Raw genomic sequence first — 16,646 nt, 5'->3', positions numbered from 1 at the left:
TTGATATAGGATACATCTCTGGCCTGGTCGGAGTCTTACACTTGAGGATCTGCCGTCCCGTCTTCCAGGTAGGGACACTGAGTTTGCATTTGCGCCACTGCATAGTGGCCCGAAGCTAGGGGAGCGTGGCTGGAGCAGGCTGCACGGTTGAGCAGACACCCTCCCAGTAGAAGAGAAAGTCCAGCAAACCAGCCCAGAAAGAGGGCCTCCCCAAACTCCCACCTGGGGACAAAGTCTGGGACGTTCTCATCCCAGAACTCCTGAACTGTCTTGTGGGCGACCCAAGAGACAGGAACCAGGGCTGTGATGCCCGAGGCCCAGGACAGAACTGCTCCCAGGATCAGCAGTCGCCTCTTGAGATCTCTCTGACCCTCTCCAATTCTCAAACAGTCCAGGCCAAACCCAGAGACCAGCAGGCCCAGAAACCCCAGCCCGTTTGACAGAAACATTAAGATCCTGGAGACCCTGAGTTCAGCAGGCAAAGCCAGGAAGGAGTCAAAGTCCTTGCATTGCATCCCCACTTCCTCTTGGGTGACGCAGGTTTGCCAGAGTCCCATGGTCCAGTTTTCCATTTCATTCAAGTCCAGGTTGAGGTTCTTCCAGTGTGGCAAATAAGTTGTAATAATGGATAAAATCCATCCCAGGAAAGATAGTAAAAGTCCAACAGATTGCATCACTGTTCTAAAGATTAAGGCCATTGCAACAAGTCTTAGGACTCTGCCACCCCTATAGGATCTGCTGTCTTTTGTGGTTGACGGTAATGTGACGATCTTGGTTCTATGCTGCCTGGAATATAAGCTGTGGTCATTAACTCTTTGGGCACTCTGAAATGTGTTTTTGTTCTTCTTGAATATAATGTTTCATGTAAAGGACGAAGGACTCTGTTAAAACTATGAGTTAGGCTTTCCGATAAGGACTTGATCTGTTACCTTCCAATCTGGTAAAATTATATCCCCAATGCCTGATGATTATAAGTCTAAGGATGAACAAAGAGGGCTCTATGACCCCTCACCCTAAAATACAACAGAAATCTTTGTGCTTCAATATGGATTAATTAGATTTTAAGTGGTGATAAAAGGCCAGCTCTTTCTACAACAGGACTTCATTGTAAGAGCTGAATCTGAGATTTCAGGGATGCAAAACAAGGCCTTGTAAAGAAAGGTAGACTGTTTCCTATAATCTCTATTCTTCTCAGACTTCCTTAACCTACACAAGAGCCTGGCCCACATCCTTGAGTGTGGCAGGAGCTCAGTGGGACTTGGCAGGAAGGTCCCTCGGATTCCTTTGAAAGGTAGAGGCTGGCTTATGGGACTGATTAAAATGAAAAGGACTGAGACTGATGCCGGGGGGTACTGGGTGAGGAAGGGAACGTCCCGGGAAGTTCCAGCATTCGCTCTGTGGTTTTCTCCATCCTCGTTACGGACTTGGAGGTAAAGCGTGATGTCTCGGCGTCCAGGGAGGTGTTTTTTGTCCAGAGCTGAGCTGTCCCCTTGTCGTTTCAGCAGCCTACGCAACACCAGGCTTCAAGACTCCTGCCGGCTCCCAGACAAAAGTCTCTGGTACAAACACAATAGCCACAATGGAGCTGAACGTTGAGGCTTCATCTTTTTGTTTTTTTGGTTGAGGCCACACCTTGAGAGCATACTTCCGCAGAGGGTGACCCCTCAGAGAACACAGGGCTGGCCTCACAGGCCAGGACAAGAGGTCACCTGCCCCAGATTCCCAGGGCTGCGCCGTCTCCTCCCTGCATGGCCCCTAGGCATCCTGCACCTGCTCCGAGGAGATACAATCAGATGGGCCCACAGGACATAAAGGTTCCTAAAGGTGGAGCCACTCCCCTGATCTAAGGTTCTAACCTGGAGAAACAGAACCACTGCCCATCATGCTGCAACAGTGGAGTGTAGCCCAGGATCGGAGATGATCTTTTATGGTGTCTCTAAATAGGAGATCGGAGACAGAACCTGGATCCCGAGGTATCCAAATTATTTTGGATAAGATTGCATAAGATTTAGATTTGAGGTGGTACTTTCTTCAGCTTTTCCCATCATCTTAAGTTTAAAAAGAAAAAACAAATGCCACCAGATGAACTCTTCCTTCATTTTTACAAATTTTCAGAATTCCTGAGGATATATTGGTGCCCGTCATCCTGAAATAAGTCATTTCAGGGTGCATAAAGATACCCGGATCCAGAGGGCCGGAGACCTGTCTGAGGCCTCATCACCAGTGCACAGGATACGGCAAGCTTGAGCTCTCTTCCGGGAGGCAGTCAGGATGATGAAGGCCTGGAGAGCAGGCGTGAACGATCATAGGGAGATGATTCTTAACATCACAGTGAGGCCGGGCGCAGTGGCTCAAGCCTGTAATCCCAGCACTTTGGGAGGCCGAGACGGGCGGATCACGAGGTCAGGAGATCGAGACCATCCTGGCTAACACGGTGAAACCCCGTCTCTACTAAAAAAATACAAAAAACTAGCTGGGCGAGGTGGCGGGCACCTGTAGTCCCAGCTACTCGGGAGGCTGAGGCAGGAGAATGGCGGGAACCCGGGAGGCGGAGCTTGCAGTGAGCCGAGATCCGGCCACTGCACTCCAGCCTGGGGCGACAGAGCGAGACTCCGTCTCAAAAAAAAAAAAAAAAAAATGTGTGAGCCCCTCCTGCTGAGCAGGCACTGAGTGCTGAACAGTATGGATGCGCCCCCTCCCCGGTCCCTGTGGGGCTCACATTGGTAGAAAGAGGCCATCAGGAAACAAGATAACTCAAGGAAGTCAAAGGAGCTGGGATATGAGTATTCCAGGCAGAGACACGCAGCTGCAACAGCCCTGAGGCAGCCGTCTGCTTGGGCAGGAGCAGAAAGCATGAAGGTAGTCCGGATGCGGCTCCGGGAGGACTCCCACCCCCACATTTCAGTTCCTGAGTCAGCTGCTTAGGTTGCTCACAGAGTGCCGCTGCAGTGAAATTGGGCCAGCAGACATAATTACCACCCCCTTGTTCAGGGTGTGCAGGGCTACATTGTCTCCGTCCGAAATTGTTCGTCTAAAGTATGGAGGTTTACACACGTATCTCAGAAACAGAGCTGGAGAAGTCAGCGGCTGAAGACTGAAGCTCAGGGTGATCGCCTACCCTAGTTGGCCCAGGATTGTCAGGATTTTACCCTGAAAGTCACACATCCTGAGAAATGCTTGGTCCGGGGCAAGGGTTGAGAAACATCCCAGAATAAGCCATCCCAAAACTTAGGTACTTAAAACAACAATCATATTTCTGCTCTTTTTTTTTTTTGAGATGGAGTCTTGCTCTGTCACCCAGGCTGGAGTGCAGCGGTGTGATCTCAGCTCACTGCAACCTCGACCTTCCCAGTTAAAGAAATTCTCCTGCCTCAGCCTGCCGAGTAGCTGGAATTACAGGCACGCACCATCACACCTGGTTAATATTTGTATTTTTGGTAGAGTCGGGAGTTCACCATGTTGGCCAGGCTGGTCTCGAACTCCTAACCTCAGGTGATCTGGCTGCCTCAGCCTCCCAAAGTGCTGGGATTACAGGCATGAGCCACTGTGCCCAGCTGGCAATTTCTATGTATTTTGCTCGTGAATGTGCAGCTTGGGACTCAGCAGGGACCACTTGTCTCTGCTCCAGGCGGCATCAGCTCAACTGGGGGCTGGAGGGTCCCTTTCCAAGGTGGGTCACCCACATGGCGGCTGCCAGCAGAGAGCTGTTGTCATATAGGGTACAAAAAACACACAGACAAGGCCACCTCAAGCCAAATGGTAGCCAGACTGCTGCTGTAAGCGGCCTCACCTCATCGGCTGGCGACAGGAGCCGTGGACCCTGGGTCCTGCAAGAGAGGATTGAGGAAGGACGAAGGCAGAGGCCCGAGAGGTCCAGCAAAAGCTTTGGATTCTGAAGTCAGTGGAGAAGCCAAATCTTCCGTTGTCAAAATGACCCTTTAAAAGTCCCTTAAGCGCTGGAGATCAATACACATCTCTCCCCAGGCCCAGCTCGCTGGGTCTTCTCGGGCAATGGGCCAGGTTACTCTGGGTCCACAGTTTGAGCACAAAAGGAAGAAGTAGGCTTGGTTTGGGATCTTGCAGGAAGATTATCTGCTGAATCTGAAGGCAGCATAATCCAGAGAGGAGGGCCCTGGGAACACCGGGACATCACAGGCTTCCCCGCCTCCCCTCCGCAGCACCCAGCAGTGCTGCCAGGAAGAGCCGCCCTTCCTCCTAGCCGGCACCGGCCTCCCCGGCACTTTGATAAATAGATGAAGATGAGGGGTTCCTCTGGCTAAACACGGTTTTATCTGATTAAAAGAAAATCTATGGTTTATTTTTTCTTGATTTTTCTTTCTTTCTTTCTTTCTTTTTTCTTGGAGATAAGAGTTTTGCTCTTGTTGCCCAGGCTGCAGCGCAGATCTCGGCTCACTGCAACCTCCGCTTCTGGGATTCAAGCAATTCTCATGCCTCAGCCTCCCGTTTTCTTAATATTTCTTTCCCTACTAAATAGTAATTCATGCTATTAATACTATTGACCTTTTTATTAAGGAGAAGACACGCTGTTACCCTCACAACCCCCATAGCACAATACCTTGTATCTACTATGTGTTCAACAAATATTTGTCTAATAAATTGATTAGAAGGATCCTTCTAAATGATAATAAAGTAAATATAGAACGCCAACACTATAGATGCCATTCCCATTGCCAGTGCCCTTTCATCATGGTGACAAAACCGGCTGTCCTGGAGCATCTGAGCATGAGGAGTGGGAGAGGAAATATTGCTGAAGCCTCACGAGTTGGCGAACAGGAGCACCCCCTTCCAGAAGGGCATCAAGAATGACATCTCTCAGGTGCGGGAAAAAGACTAGCAGGCTAAAGGCCCCCCAAAATATTCCCCAGGTGCTAGAAATGGATGCTTTTTCTTTTCCTTGTTTTGATTATTTTTATTTTCTAAATTTTCTACAAAAACTGTGCAGGACCCTCATAAGAAAAAAAAAAAAACGATGTAAAAGAAAACAAGATGATCTGCTGGACAAAATTAACTTTCTTTTGTCAGATCATAATAATAGGTAACAATTATCTAGAGCCTTCTACATACCAGGCACTGTTCTGAGACTTTAACATGGATTATCTCATTGAATCCTCACAATCACACAATGGGGGTAGATACTAGGTGCATCACTGTTTTACAGATGATAGGGCTAAGCACAGTGGGGCAAGTAACTTGCCCAAGGTCATGGGGTCATTTACAGAGCCATGAAGGCAGCACCTCAGTTCCTTTCCCAGTGATATGGTTTGGCTGTGTCCCCACCTGGATCTCATCTTGAATTCCCACGTGTTGTGGGAGGGGCCTGGTGGGAGGTAACTGAATCATGGGGGCAGATCTTTCTCGTGCTGTTCTCGTGATAGTGAACAAGTCTCACGAGATCCTGTGGTTCTATAAGGGGGCGTTTCCCTGCACAAGCTCTCCCTCTCCTTGCCTGCTGCCATCCATGTAAGATGTGACTTGCTTCTCCTTGCCTTCTGCCATGATTGTGAGGCTTCCCCAGCCGCATGGAACTGTAAGTCCATTAAACCTCTTTCTTTTGTAAATTGCTCAGTCTGAGCTATGTCTTTATCAGCAGCATGAAAATGGACTAATACACCCAGAGCACAGAGGTACCTGGGCCTGGACCTCTGAGTCTATACTGCACAGTGTTGTTCCAAGCAGAGCTTCTGCATTGAAATCACCTGAGGAGCTTATCCAGCTCGACTTTCGGGTTCCCCCCTCCCCTGCCTGCAATGTGCTGCTAAATGTTTAACAGCGACTCTCAGGTTGGGAGCCCTGGATTACAACCTCTGCCAATTTCCATGATGGAAATACTCTCACCATGGCCAATTCCAGGCTACCAGTGTGGAATCACTGAGTATGCAGTGAGTTAGGAAGAGATAATACAGTCATATAATGGTGACTATAGCAATGGGGACACATGCTGAGAAATGAGTCATTAGGGAATTTTTGTCATTGTGCAAACGTCACAGAGTGGACTTACACAAACCTAGATGCTCTAGCCTCCTCCACCCGAGGCTGTATGTATGGCCTATCGCTCCTAGGCTGCAAACCTATACAGCAGATTACTGAGGATTGCAGGCAGTCATAACGCAATAGGGATTTGCATATCTAAACATAGAAAAGATGCAGTGGAGGCCAGTTGTGGTGGCTCACACCTATAATCCCAGCACTTTGTGAGGCCGAGGTGGGTGGATCACTTGAGGTCAGAAGTTCAAGATCAGCCTGGCCAACATAGTGAGACTCCATCTCTACTAAAAATACAAAAATTTTAGCCATGCATGGTGGTGCATGCCTGTAATCTCAGCTACTCAGGAGGCTGAGGCAGGAGAATCACTTGAACCTGAGAGGCAGAGGTTGCAATGAGCTGAGATTGCACCACTACACTCCAGCCTGGGTGACAGAGCCAGACTCTTGTCTCAAAAAAATAAAAGAAAAAGAAAAAAGATGCAGTGGAAATGCAGTATTAAACTCTTATTGCACTGCCGTATACACAGTCTGCGGTTGACTGAAACGTCAATATATTACGTGAGGCTATCTAGATACAATAGCTGTAGGTAACCTCAAGAACATAGATGATAGCAAAATAATGAGGAAGGGATATGTTTGGAGTGTTCATTTGCTTGTCATATCATTTATACGTTTATATAATTCAATTTTCAGTGATGGCTGTGTTTATCAACAAACTCCCAGAATTCCTGAAAAGTTGACAGCCTCTGGAGCCCGTGTGAGACAAGTCCTGCAAATCCCCGGGACAAGCACAGACATTGCACATCCCGGGAAGGGTCCCGGGAGCTGGGGGCAGGATTCTGCAGGTCAGCAAGCTCCTCCAGCACTTCTCTCACACGCTGAGGCTTGTGAGTTTGAGAACTGGACCATCTGGCTTTGCTGCCTGGAGCACAGGTCTGAGACCCCTCGGAATCCTCAGCCAAGCCCAGCCACACCACAGATGCCCAGCCACACCGCAGATGCCCAGCCACACCACTGATACTCAGTCACACTGCTGATACCCAGCCACACCGCTGATACCCAGGCACACCGCTGATGCCCAGCCACACCGCTGATGCCCAGGCACACCACAGATGCCCAGCCACACCGCTGATGCCCAGGCACACCGCTGATGCCCAGGCACACCGCAGATGCCCAGCCACACCACTGATACCCAGGCACACCGCAGATGCCCAGGCACACCGCAGATGCCCAGCCACACCGCTGATGCCCAGCCACACCTCAGATACCCAGTCACACCGCTGATGCCCAGGCACACCGCAGATACCCAGTCACACCGCAGATGCCCAGCCACACCGCTGATGCCCAGCCACACCTCAGATAGCCCAGCCACACCGCTGATGCCCAGCCACACCGCAGATACCCAGTCACACCGCTGATGCCCAGGCACACTGCAGATACCCAGTCACACCGCTGATGCCCAGGCACACCGCTGATGCCCATACACACCACTGATGCCCAGTCACACCGCAGATACCCAGCCACACCGCTGATGCTCAGCCTTCAGGCCATGGAGGAGGCAGAAGAGCAGGCTGGTCTGGATTTTGCCAACCCACCTCCAGTGGTGCCTGCCTCTTGATTTTTGCTGTGTCACTCGAGTGACTTGTCTGAAATGCAGAGCAGTCCCTCATGTCTTTCTGTTCCAGTCCTCCAAACACCACCAGCTTGGCCTGCAGACATTAAGGATGTGGTGGTTAAAAATATACATTGCTTTTAGATTTATGGCACTTACCGGTTACTTGAATTGATGCATTTAATTTTGTCATTACCAGCCAATCTATTAGTTGAATGCTCCTGAAGCTTTCATCAAAGCATTTGGGGAAAGAAAAAAGAATAAAAAAAAGAGTCCAAGTTCTTGCCCATTAGAGGAAAAAAAAAAAAAAAAAAAGCCAACCAGAGACTCTAAGGAATAAATATATAAACAAATATAACCTTGTACTTATCCGGAAACTGGGACTTTAAACTTGCCGGCAGTAGTGGCTTCCTACGTCAGAGGATCTTTAGGGAACCACCAGCAGAAAGTTCCTCCCTGTGGCCTGACACGTTTTGCCCAGGACATTCAGGGGGTGAATGGAATGGAAGAAGGCGGTGGAAGGGGTTCCGCCCAGCAGACCATCGCCAGGACAGATCTGGAGGGGTGTGTGCAGACCCCTCCAGAAGGCCCCATTGCTGCTGCCCAATAGCTCCCAGTCCAGAGGGTGGGGGTCTGAAGACATAAGCAGGATGTGTTGCCTCCACATAATTACTCTGCTGTGAGTGACTCTGGGGTGCCCTCAGTCCGATTCAGGTGATGGCATTTAAGAGAGGAAGGAGGGGAACCCTAGTCAATATTCACTTGATCTCTGCTTGTGTGTACACTGGCAAGGAGGAATGTGTGGATTTCCAGCAGCAGGAAACAAACCATTTTCATAGCTGAGCGGGTGGGGGTGGAGTGTTTCTGAAAGCCTAGTTATCTCATGTCTCTGCCTTCTGAGGCCCTAACTGAGATTTTATGCCTAACTGTCAAGGTACTAATGCCTAAGAAATAATAGGAGACATCGGCTCTCGGTAGTGAAGGGAACACCCTGTCATGCAACAACCAAGGGACCGAGGCCAGAATAACGCGTCTCAGTCTGTTCTGTGCTACTATAATGGAATACTTAAGACTAGGTAATTTACCGGAAATGTATTTGGCATGATCCTTTTGTAGTTTGTGAGCATGATGATTGGGTGTTCACACCCATGTGTGAGATGTGGCACCCTCAAACCTTGTTACAATGTCAACACATTAACCGTCTGATCTGAAAAAAGAAAGAAAGAAAAAGAAATGTATTTGGCTCACAGTTCTGGAGGCTGGCAAGTCCAAGAGCATGGTACTGGCATCTGGTGAGGGCCTCAGTGCTGCGTCATGCCATGGCTCAAGGCAGAAGGCCAAGAAAGGATGAGAGTGAGGGGGCAAGAGGGACCCAAACTCGCTTTTTTAACCACCCACTCTCAAGCTCATTCACTCCCAAGACAAAAGCATTAAGTCGTCCCTGAGTACAGAGCCCTTTTGACCTAATACCTCTTATAAGGCTCCACCTCTAAACACTATTGCATTGAGGATTATGTTTCCAACATATGAACTTTAGTGGACACATTCAAACCATAGCAAAAGCATAATAATAATAACCAGTATTTATTAAGCACTTACTGCTTGCTAGGCATTAGGTTAAGAGCTTTAACTGTGTTATCGTATTCTCACAAGAACTGTCTGATATAGACACCATTTTTATCTCCATTTAACAGATAAGGAATCTGAGGCTTAAGTAAACCAATTAGTTTGCCAAACAATAGTTCAAAGAATGAAGCCTGTCTCACACCAAAGTCCAGCCCTTAATCTTTTATGCTATAAAGAGTGATCTGAGACCATTGTCATGGTTGCCTCTCCATTTTGTCCTGAAGCTTTGCTTGCTAAAGTTGGCACTCACTTGGCAAGTACTGTGCCTCCTCCTCGGGCCACAGTCAGAACCCTGAATCCATCCGCCAGCAGTGGGGGCCGAAGCCGTGGGAAGCACATGCTGGCTTTGTGACTGTAAAGTTAGAAACTGCTACAGCAGAGGGGCTTTACAGGGAAGGTTGTGGGAACTGTCCTAGCCAGGGACTCCGTCTCCACCCACTGCACAAATAGAAATGAAAAGACCTCTATCTTGGGATTAACTGGGTTCTTTTCTTTGTAAATCCTTTCTAAATATTAATCTAAGCTCCCAACCCTCATGGCTAACGTTTCCTTTAAGTTTCCAGTTAACACATGGGAAAACCATTGCAAATCAGTGACAGCCTTGGCACCTCCTCTTGAAGAGGTGGGTGTCTGAGACTCACAGAACCCTAGAGGCAGCCGACACCTCAGGCATCACAGTGCCTTCATTTTCTAGTGAGCTGAGGATCAGTGTCAAGACTCTGACCCGGCCTCCAGACTCAGATTCCAGGGCTCCTTCCCCAAGGCTGCGCTGGTGGGTTTTAGCAGGAATCCACAGCCCCAGCTGGAGCCCCAGCCATCAGAATATCTGCCCTTTTCTCCAGGAGAGAGACTGAACTCCATGCAAACATTAGCCAAACACCAGCCATGTCCTGGAAGGCATGCTGAGAGCTGGCAGAGAGGGGAAGGTGTGAGATGGAAACGCCTGGCCCTGGGTGGATACAGCAGGAGCACAGGCAGGGCCATGGGTGGGTCCAATCTGGGGATCCCCGCAGGGAGCCCTGGACTTCATGAACAGGAGGACTCTGGTCCTGCTTCTGAGAACGACCTTAAAGAAACATCAACCTGAAGACTTTGGGACCATCCCAGGCCCAGCCAGGAGTAGACATGAGGACTTTCTGGGCACAAAAGTTAAAACTTGAACTTGCACCACTGCCTGAGTCAGCTTTGCTGTGTGCCTTTCTATCTGGAGCACTGATGTTGCACAACTCCATGGAACAGCATTTACATAGAACACAGTGTCAATCCTATCACTTTCATTCTTTCTCTTTAAACAGAAAGACCAACTGTAGAAAAGCTAAGGTGTTGGCCACTCACTCCACAAGCGTTTGCTGGGCATCTAGTGCCAGCCTCGGGGCTAGGCCCTGGGTATACAGTTAACAAAGCCGTCATGGTCCCTGCCGTCATGGAGCTTGAAGGGTAATATAGTTTGGCAGAAAATACATATTCAATGCCTAAATGAAACCGACTATGGGAAAGACATCAATCAAACACCCATAAGCATCCATGCCCTGGGCTTCCGGGACCTGCAGCCCCCAGCGTGGCAGAGTCACTACCCTCAGACACTCGACAGGGAGAAGTGGGAAATCCCTCCTGAGCTGGGAAAGGGAAAACTCTGCTTCGGTCAGACCTGCCCCGTGAACCTCAAGGAGCTCAGGTCACATGCTTACAGACCTTTCCAGAACAGTGAGCCTTCCTGGGAACCCATCTAAGCAGCTGACCGCGTCCCAGAGACTTTAGTGCTGCCTGGAGCTCTGGAGGATGTGAAGTCACGGCTCGAAGCAGCGCAGGATGTCCGGCACCAGCATGGCTAAGTCTGGGGTGTGGGAGGGGCTATGGAGGGGAGGCCTGCCTTGGGTCTCCCGCTGACACACACCTGCTGCTGCCAGGCTCCCGCGTGCCGCAAACGCAGGAGCTCTTTGTTCTCTCAACAGGTTGTTCCATTCAGGTTTTTTGAAAACAGTGCACTAACCGGGTCTCAAGGAGGTTTCTGTCTTCAATTCCCCTGCAAAGGAAATCATGGGATTTGCCGTGAGACTTGGTGTCATGGCCTTCTCTTTCATAAAATCCTTGTTGTCAGCCAGGCGCGGTGGCTCACGCCTGTAATCCCAGCACTTTGGGAGGCCGAGGTGGGCAGGTCATGAGGTCAGGAGATCAAGACCATCCTGGCTAACACGGTGAAAGCCGATCTCTATTAAAAATATACAAAAAAATTAGCCGGGCGTGATGGCGGGCACCTGTAGTCCCAGGTGTTCGAGAGGCTGAGGCAGGAGAATGGTGTGAACTCGGAAGGCGGAGCTTTCAGTGAGCCGAGATCGCGTCACTGCACTCCAGCCTGGAAGACAGCGAGACTCCGTCTCTAAAAAATATATGTGTATATATATATGTCTATCTCCTTGTTGTCTGTAATACTCCTGTTTCCAGTGCAGAGGCTGCTCCCAAAATCAACAGATTTCCCCACCCAACTGCAGAGCCCACAGGTGAAACTCCCTCAAAGGGGACACTATTTTACCCAGTCGAGGTAAAAGGGCCTTTGAAAGTCCAAATGGTCTTATTTCAGAATTATTACATGGGTTTCTCCCCCCAAGAGGATGAAACTTTTCCTTAATTAAAGATTAATTTAATGCAAATGGAAGAGCTTGGGCTCTGAGATTAGAAAGACCAGGGTTCAAATTCTGACTCTGCTCCTTAAATCTATGTGGCCTCAGGCAACTTGACTTCTCTGAGCCTGTCACCTCGTCTGTAAAATGGTGATAGTAACTGTGCCAGCATTCACATGGTGAGACTGGGGATAGCATAGGAAAGTCTCACAACACATAGTAGGCTCTCAATAAATGAGAGTTGCTATTTTTATTTTGTATTTGGTTTTTCAAACCCATCTTCAGAGGCAGGTGTGAAAGTGCGTTTCATCTGCAGGTGGGTGGTTTGTTGTGGTACACCGGCTGAAACAGATGCCCTTTTCCAGTCTTTATACAACTGGATACTTCTAAAATTGTTTTTTGTGCCATGGAAAAGTTTTGCCACCCATGGATCCCACTCTTCCTCCTCCTCCAACATGATCGAGTGCTTCGTGCTTCTCTCTCTGGGCCGCTCCCTCCCATGCTGTCATCCATGGCATTTGTGCTGAGGTCTCACTTTCCTTCAGACTGAGAGGATCAGATACCCTGGTCAGCGACCGTGGTTCCGGCCCACCTGCTCGACCTGGGGCTGCGGCTGGGAGGTTGGATCCAGAGGCAGTGTTTCTTGCCAAGTTTCCCTCAGATCCTGCTATGGGAAAAGAGCTGTGGGTATTATCAGCACAAAGATTCCCACCAACCTTCGCTGGAAGAAAAATATCATTTCTAAGAGGAGAAACACTGAATAAAGAGATTATACATGTGAAATGCTTTACACCTGTATCTGAATCTTTTCGTCCATCCATCCATCATCCATCCATCCATCCATCTGCCTATTCATCCATCCATCCGCCTATTCGTCCATCCATCCATCCCCCTATTCATCCATCCATCCGCCTATTCATCCATCCATCCATCCGTCTATTCATCCATCCATCTGTCCTCCCATCCATCCATCCGTGTGCTCATCCATCCATCTGTCCATCCAACCATCTGTCCATCCATCCATCCATCCATCCATCCGCTCATCTGTCCATCCATCCATTCTTCCTGCATTACGTATCCTTGTGTTGAATGCCTGTAATAAGCACACCACACATGGGGGTCAGGGATGGAGAAGAGGGGTGTTCTCTGTCAAGCAGCTCACAGACCATTCAGGGAGGCAGGTAAGCAAAGCAACTGCAATGCCATGTGACAAGTGTGAGGTGAGGGAGGAGGGAGTGGGAGAAGAGACTGAGCACTTGGCTAGGACACATATCCTGTGCGGCACCACCAGTGAGGCTTCCCAAAGTTGGTGATGTTTCATGTCCATGCAAAGTATGATGGGAGCCATCAGAATTTAATGCCAAGCAGAGAGGAAGGAACGGACAACACAGGGCAAAGGAACAGCATGTGTGAGGTCCAGAGGCCACAGCAGATTCCCAGGCTGGGGAGGCCAGTGGCAGCTACAAGGCAAGGGCTGGGCTCAGGGCTTCTCATTCTTTTTTGAGCCATCAACCCCTTGTGCAACTCTGTGAGGTTTATGAGTCTCTTTTCAGAGTCATGTTTTTAAATGCATAAATTAAATACACAGGATGACAAAGGCAACCAATGACATTGAAATACAGTAATCACAACATTTAAAAAATAGTAATAGATGTCCTCTATTAACACATTAAGTAACAAGATTAGCAAAGGGTATCCAAGTACCATGGTGTCTCAGTGGTGAAATGTGTAAATATTTCAAGATATTGTCAACAACTGCCATATAATATGAAAATATCTGTAGTTTCCATTGGTGTCAAAATACCAGTGCTCCTAGACCATATGGTTTGTTGCCCACGTTCATAATTAAAGAAAATGCTAAATTTCAGTTTGAAGTTAGTAGAAAATGTAATTCCTCCTCCCCACCATTTCCTATTCCCAAGAAGCCCTTTCTTGGCTTTCATGGACTCCAGCTTCACAAACCCCTGGTCCTAACTCAGTTAGCTCCTCCTGCCGCAGCTCCTCAGTCACTCTGGATTCCAAGACCTCAACAATCCAAAATGTGATCATTGACACATTTGTGTCATTGTCCTTCTCACCTGTGGGCAGGAATTGCATCTGTCCTTTAACCTCTGTGAATCCAGAGCCCATCAGAGCAAGTCTGCACACATTAGATACTCAGGAAATGTTAAATGAATGAATAAGTCATGTCACATCAAGGATGGTGGACGCTGGACAGGGATTTGGGGGTAGAGGTTGGAGTGGCATGATGAGATTTACTATGAATTTCAGAGCATGAAAAAATCAAATCTCTGAGGTGTCTCATGTCTACCGCATCTATTGTGGCTCAGGTAAGGCAACTGCAAGACAAATTGGAAAAGATAAATACATCTTTATAATAAGGAATTCACTTGTGGAATTCATGCAACTCCTACTTGAATCTTTAATAACAATGGAAAAAAATCATGATCCTGTGGGAAAGAAAAGGAAAAAAAATCTTCCTGGACAATTTTAAGACCTGCTGTGGAAAAACAAAAGTGCTTTAAGAAATAAACATAGAAGTAAATCTGTAACAACCAGAGAGTTAATTTAATGCCGTGCAGATACTACAAAATATGAGATACAGCTTTAATGTGTCATTAGTTTTGAAGCTCAAAAAAAAAAACAAGAATGGACTTTGAATGATAAGAATATGTATTAGTGTTCTTGAACTTAAAGAATTTACAGAGAAATAGTTTTTAGGTTTTTCATAATACGCTCATGAACCCCAGCTTGAGAAAACACTGACTTAAGAAACTTAAAATCTTTTTTATGAAAATATTAAATATAAATTACCATTGTAAGTTTTCTCATTATATTCTTAGAATTGCTAATTTTAAAAAAACTAAAATAAAAAATATAAAATTAAAATCTTGCAGCTGTCTAGGCATCTATGATTCCAGTGTGCAGAACTTTGTATTTTAGAAAATTATAATTATAGTAAATAGAATATCTAGTTGCCTGAGAAATAGGTAGTTGCCATTTTCTTTGATGTTGTGATATATTGACAAAACATATTTTAATTGTAAGTGGCTGCAACTTAAGGGAAAAAGAAAATAGTAGAATCAAAAGATTCTATTTTTACTATTAATTTATAATTTATATCTCCCCTAACCTATTCCTCTAAATAATCTGAAATTGACTAAAACAATTATAGACTCTGCAAAACAATATTGTTGCAAGAACTTTTAGTTTATTGATTCACCTCTTCTCCACAGAGTATGTGCAACTTTAAAATTTTGAATATTAAATTAAAAGTGATTTTTGCAACCATCTTTAATATCAAAGGCATGATAAGTAAACTCTTGCTTAAGTGAAGACTAATATGCATCTTGTCTAAATTATTAAATAGAAAGATATTGTCAATGTATGTGTCATCATTGTAAGCAGTTAAGTGGTTATGGACAGGAAAATCATATCTGTTCTTACCAGTTCATTCTTGGTACTATGACTCATGGCTGATTATACGTCTGCTGTCCCTGCTTCCCGTTGGAGGAAGTTCTTGAAGGAAATGGCCATATTCTCTTCCTTTCTGGAAAGTTCTTTCCATTCCTGACATAGTTGGCTTTTCTGAGACCATTTTGCGGTGACCACTGTCAAAACAAGGCTTTGACAGTGCAGCTTCCTACTGCCCGGCAGCACCCACACCTCTTCCTCTCTTCTGCTGCTAACTAAATGCTTGACAGCTTTGGCCTGGGCCACCCACTGTCTTCCCCTTCTTGCTCTTAGACCTAGCATTCAGCACAGTTCCCAGCTCGGATCACTTTTTGTTCGTTTTTTGCATTTCCTGTGATTGTTTCAGGTTAGAATTTCTGCACCCACCCCTAACCCAAGAAACTCCACCCTTGGCTCCCCATGTGTCCAGAATCTAGGAGCTACTCATCACTGTGTGTGAATTAAACTGAATGAAGTGTGGTGATGAGAAGACTTGGGGACCTAAAATGCATTGTGATACATGGATATTTTGTAAGGGTGTTTTAGACCGACATAGACAAAAAGAAAATTTGCTTCCTCACAACAAAGTTTTTGATTTATCGTTTTTGTTTATTTTTAATTTTCTAGCCTCATTCCATAAGGGGATGCTGAGGTTGCTGGAAAAAACAACTAGAGCCTGACGTATGTTAGGAAGAAATGATTCGAATTTTACTAAAGCCAAAAGATAATTGTAGAGCTGCCAGGTCCCAGAGCATCTCCCTTCTCCCCACTTGGGAGTCAGTTTCAGCCATCTCCACAGTGCGGTTCTGGATGGAGTAAAGAGAGCCTGATGGCTCATGTGTCTTAGAAATTTCACAAAGAGCTGGTTCAACTCAGGATTGCTACAAACTATAGGCGCTGGTGGCCACTGTAAATATCAGGGTTAATTAATTCGCCCTTTCATCCCGTGACATATTCATCCATTCTCTCAACAAACTGAGCCATGCCCCGGGCACTGTACTAAGGCAGATACCGAGATGGGTCAAACGTGGTTCCAACCACCGATCCAGGACGACAGGTATGAAGAAGAGGAAGGGCAGGGTGCTATGGGAGCCTAGAAGGCAGCTCCTAACCCAGAAGGGGAGGTCAAGAGTGAGCTTCCTGCAAAAGCTGATGTTAAAATTAGAGGATTTAACAAGAAGAATGAGATGGAAGAGGCACCCAGGCAGAGAAACAGCAGGTCTGAAGGCTGGGAGTTGAGAACCCCACAGAGAAACAGCAGGTCTGAAGGCTGGGAGGTGAGAACCCCACAGAGAAACAGCAGGTCTGAAGGCTGGGAGGTGAGAACCCCA

The 16,646-nt window shown here is 47.2% G+C and overlaps 1 protein-coding gene across 1 annotated transcript; it reads right to left on the bottom strand.

Annotated features, from left to right (window-relative positions):
- Window positions 1-35: 35 nt before the first annotated feature.
- CLDN24 (claudin 24) lies at window positions 36-698 on the bottom strand. Its single transcript, XM_011959569.1, has one exon. The coding sequence runs from the start codon at window positions 696-698 to the stop codon at window positions 36-38; it is 663 nt and encodes a 220-aa protein (XP_011814959.1).
- Between the last annotated feature and the right edge of the window lie 15,948 nt (window positions 699-16,646).

This window comes from Colobus angolensis, unplaced genomic scaffold, assembly GCF_000951035.1.
Source record: "Colobus angolensis palliatus isolate OR3802 unplaced genomic scaffold, Cang.pa_1.0 Scaffold5, whole genome shotgun sequence".
Lineage (NCBI taxonomy): Eukaryota > Metazoa > Chordata > Mammalia > Primates > Cercopithecidae > Colobus > Colobus angolensis.
This window is presented reverse-complemented; position numbering and strand designations above follow the sequence as displayed.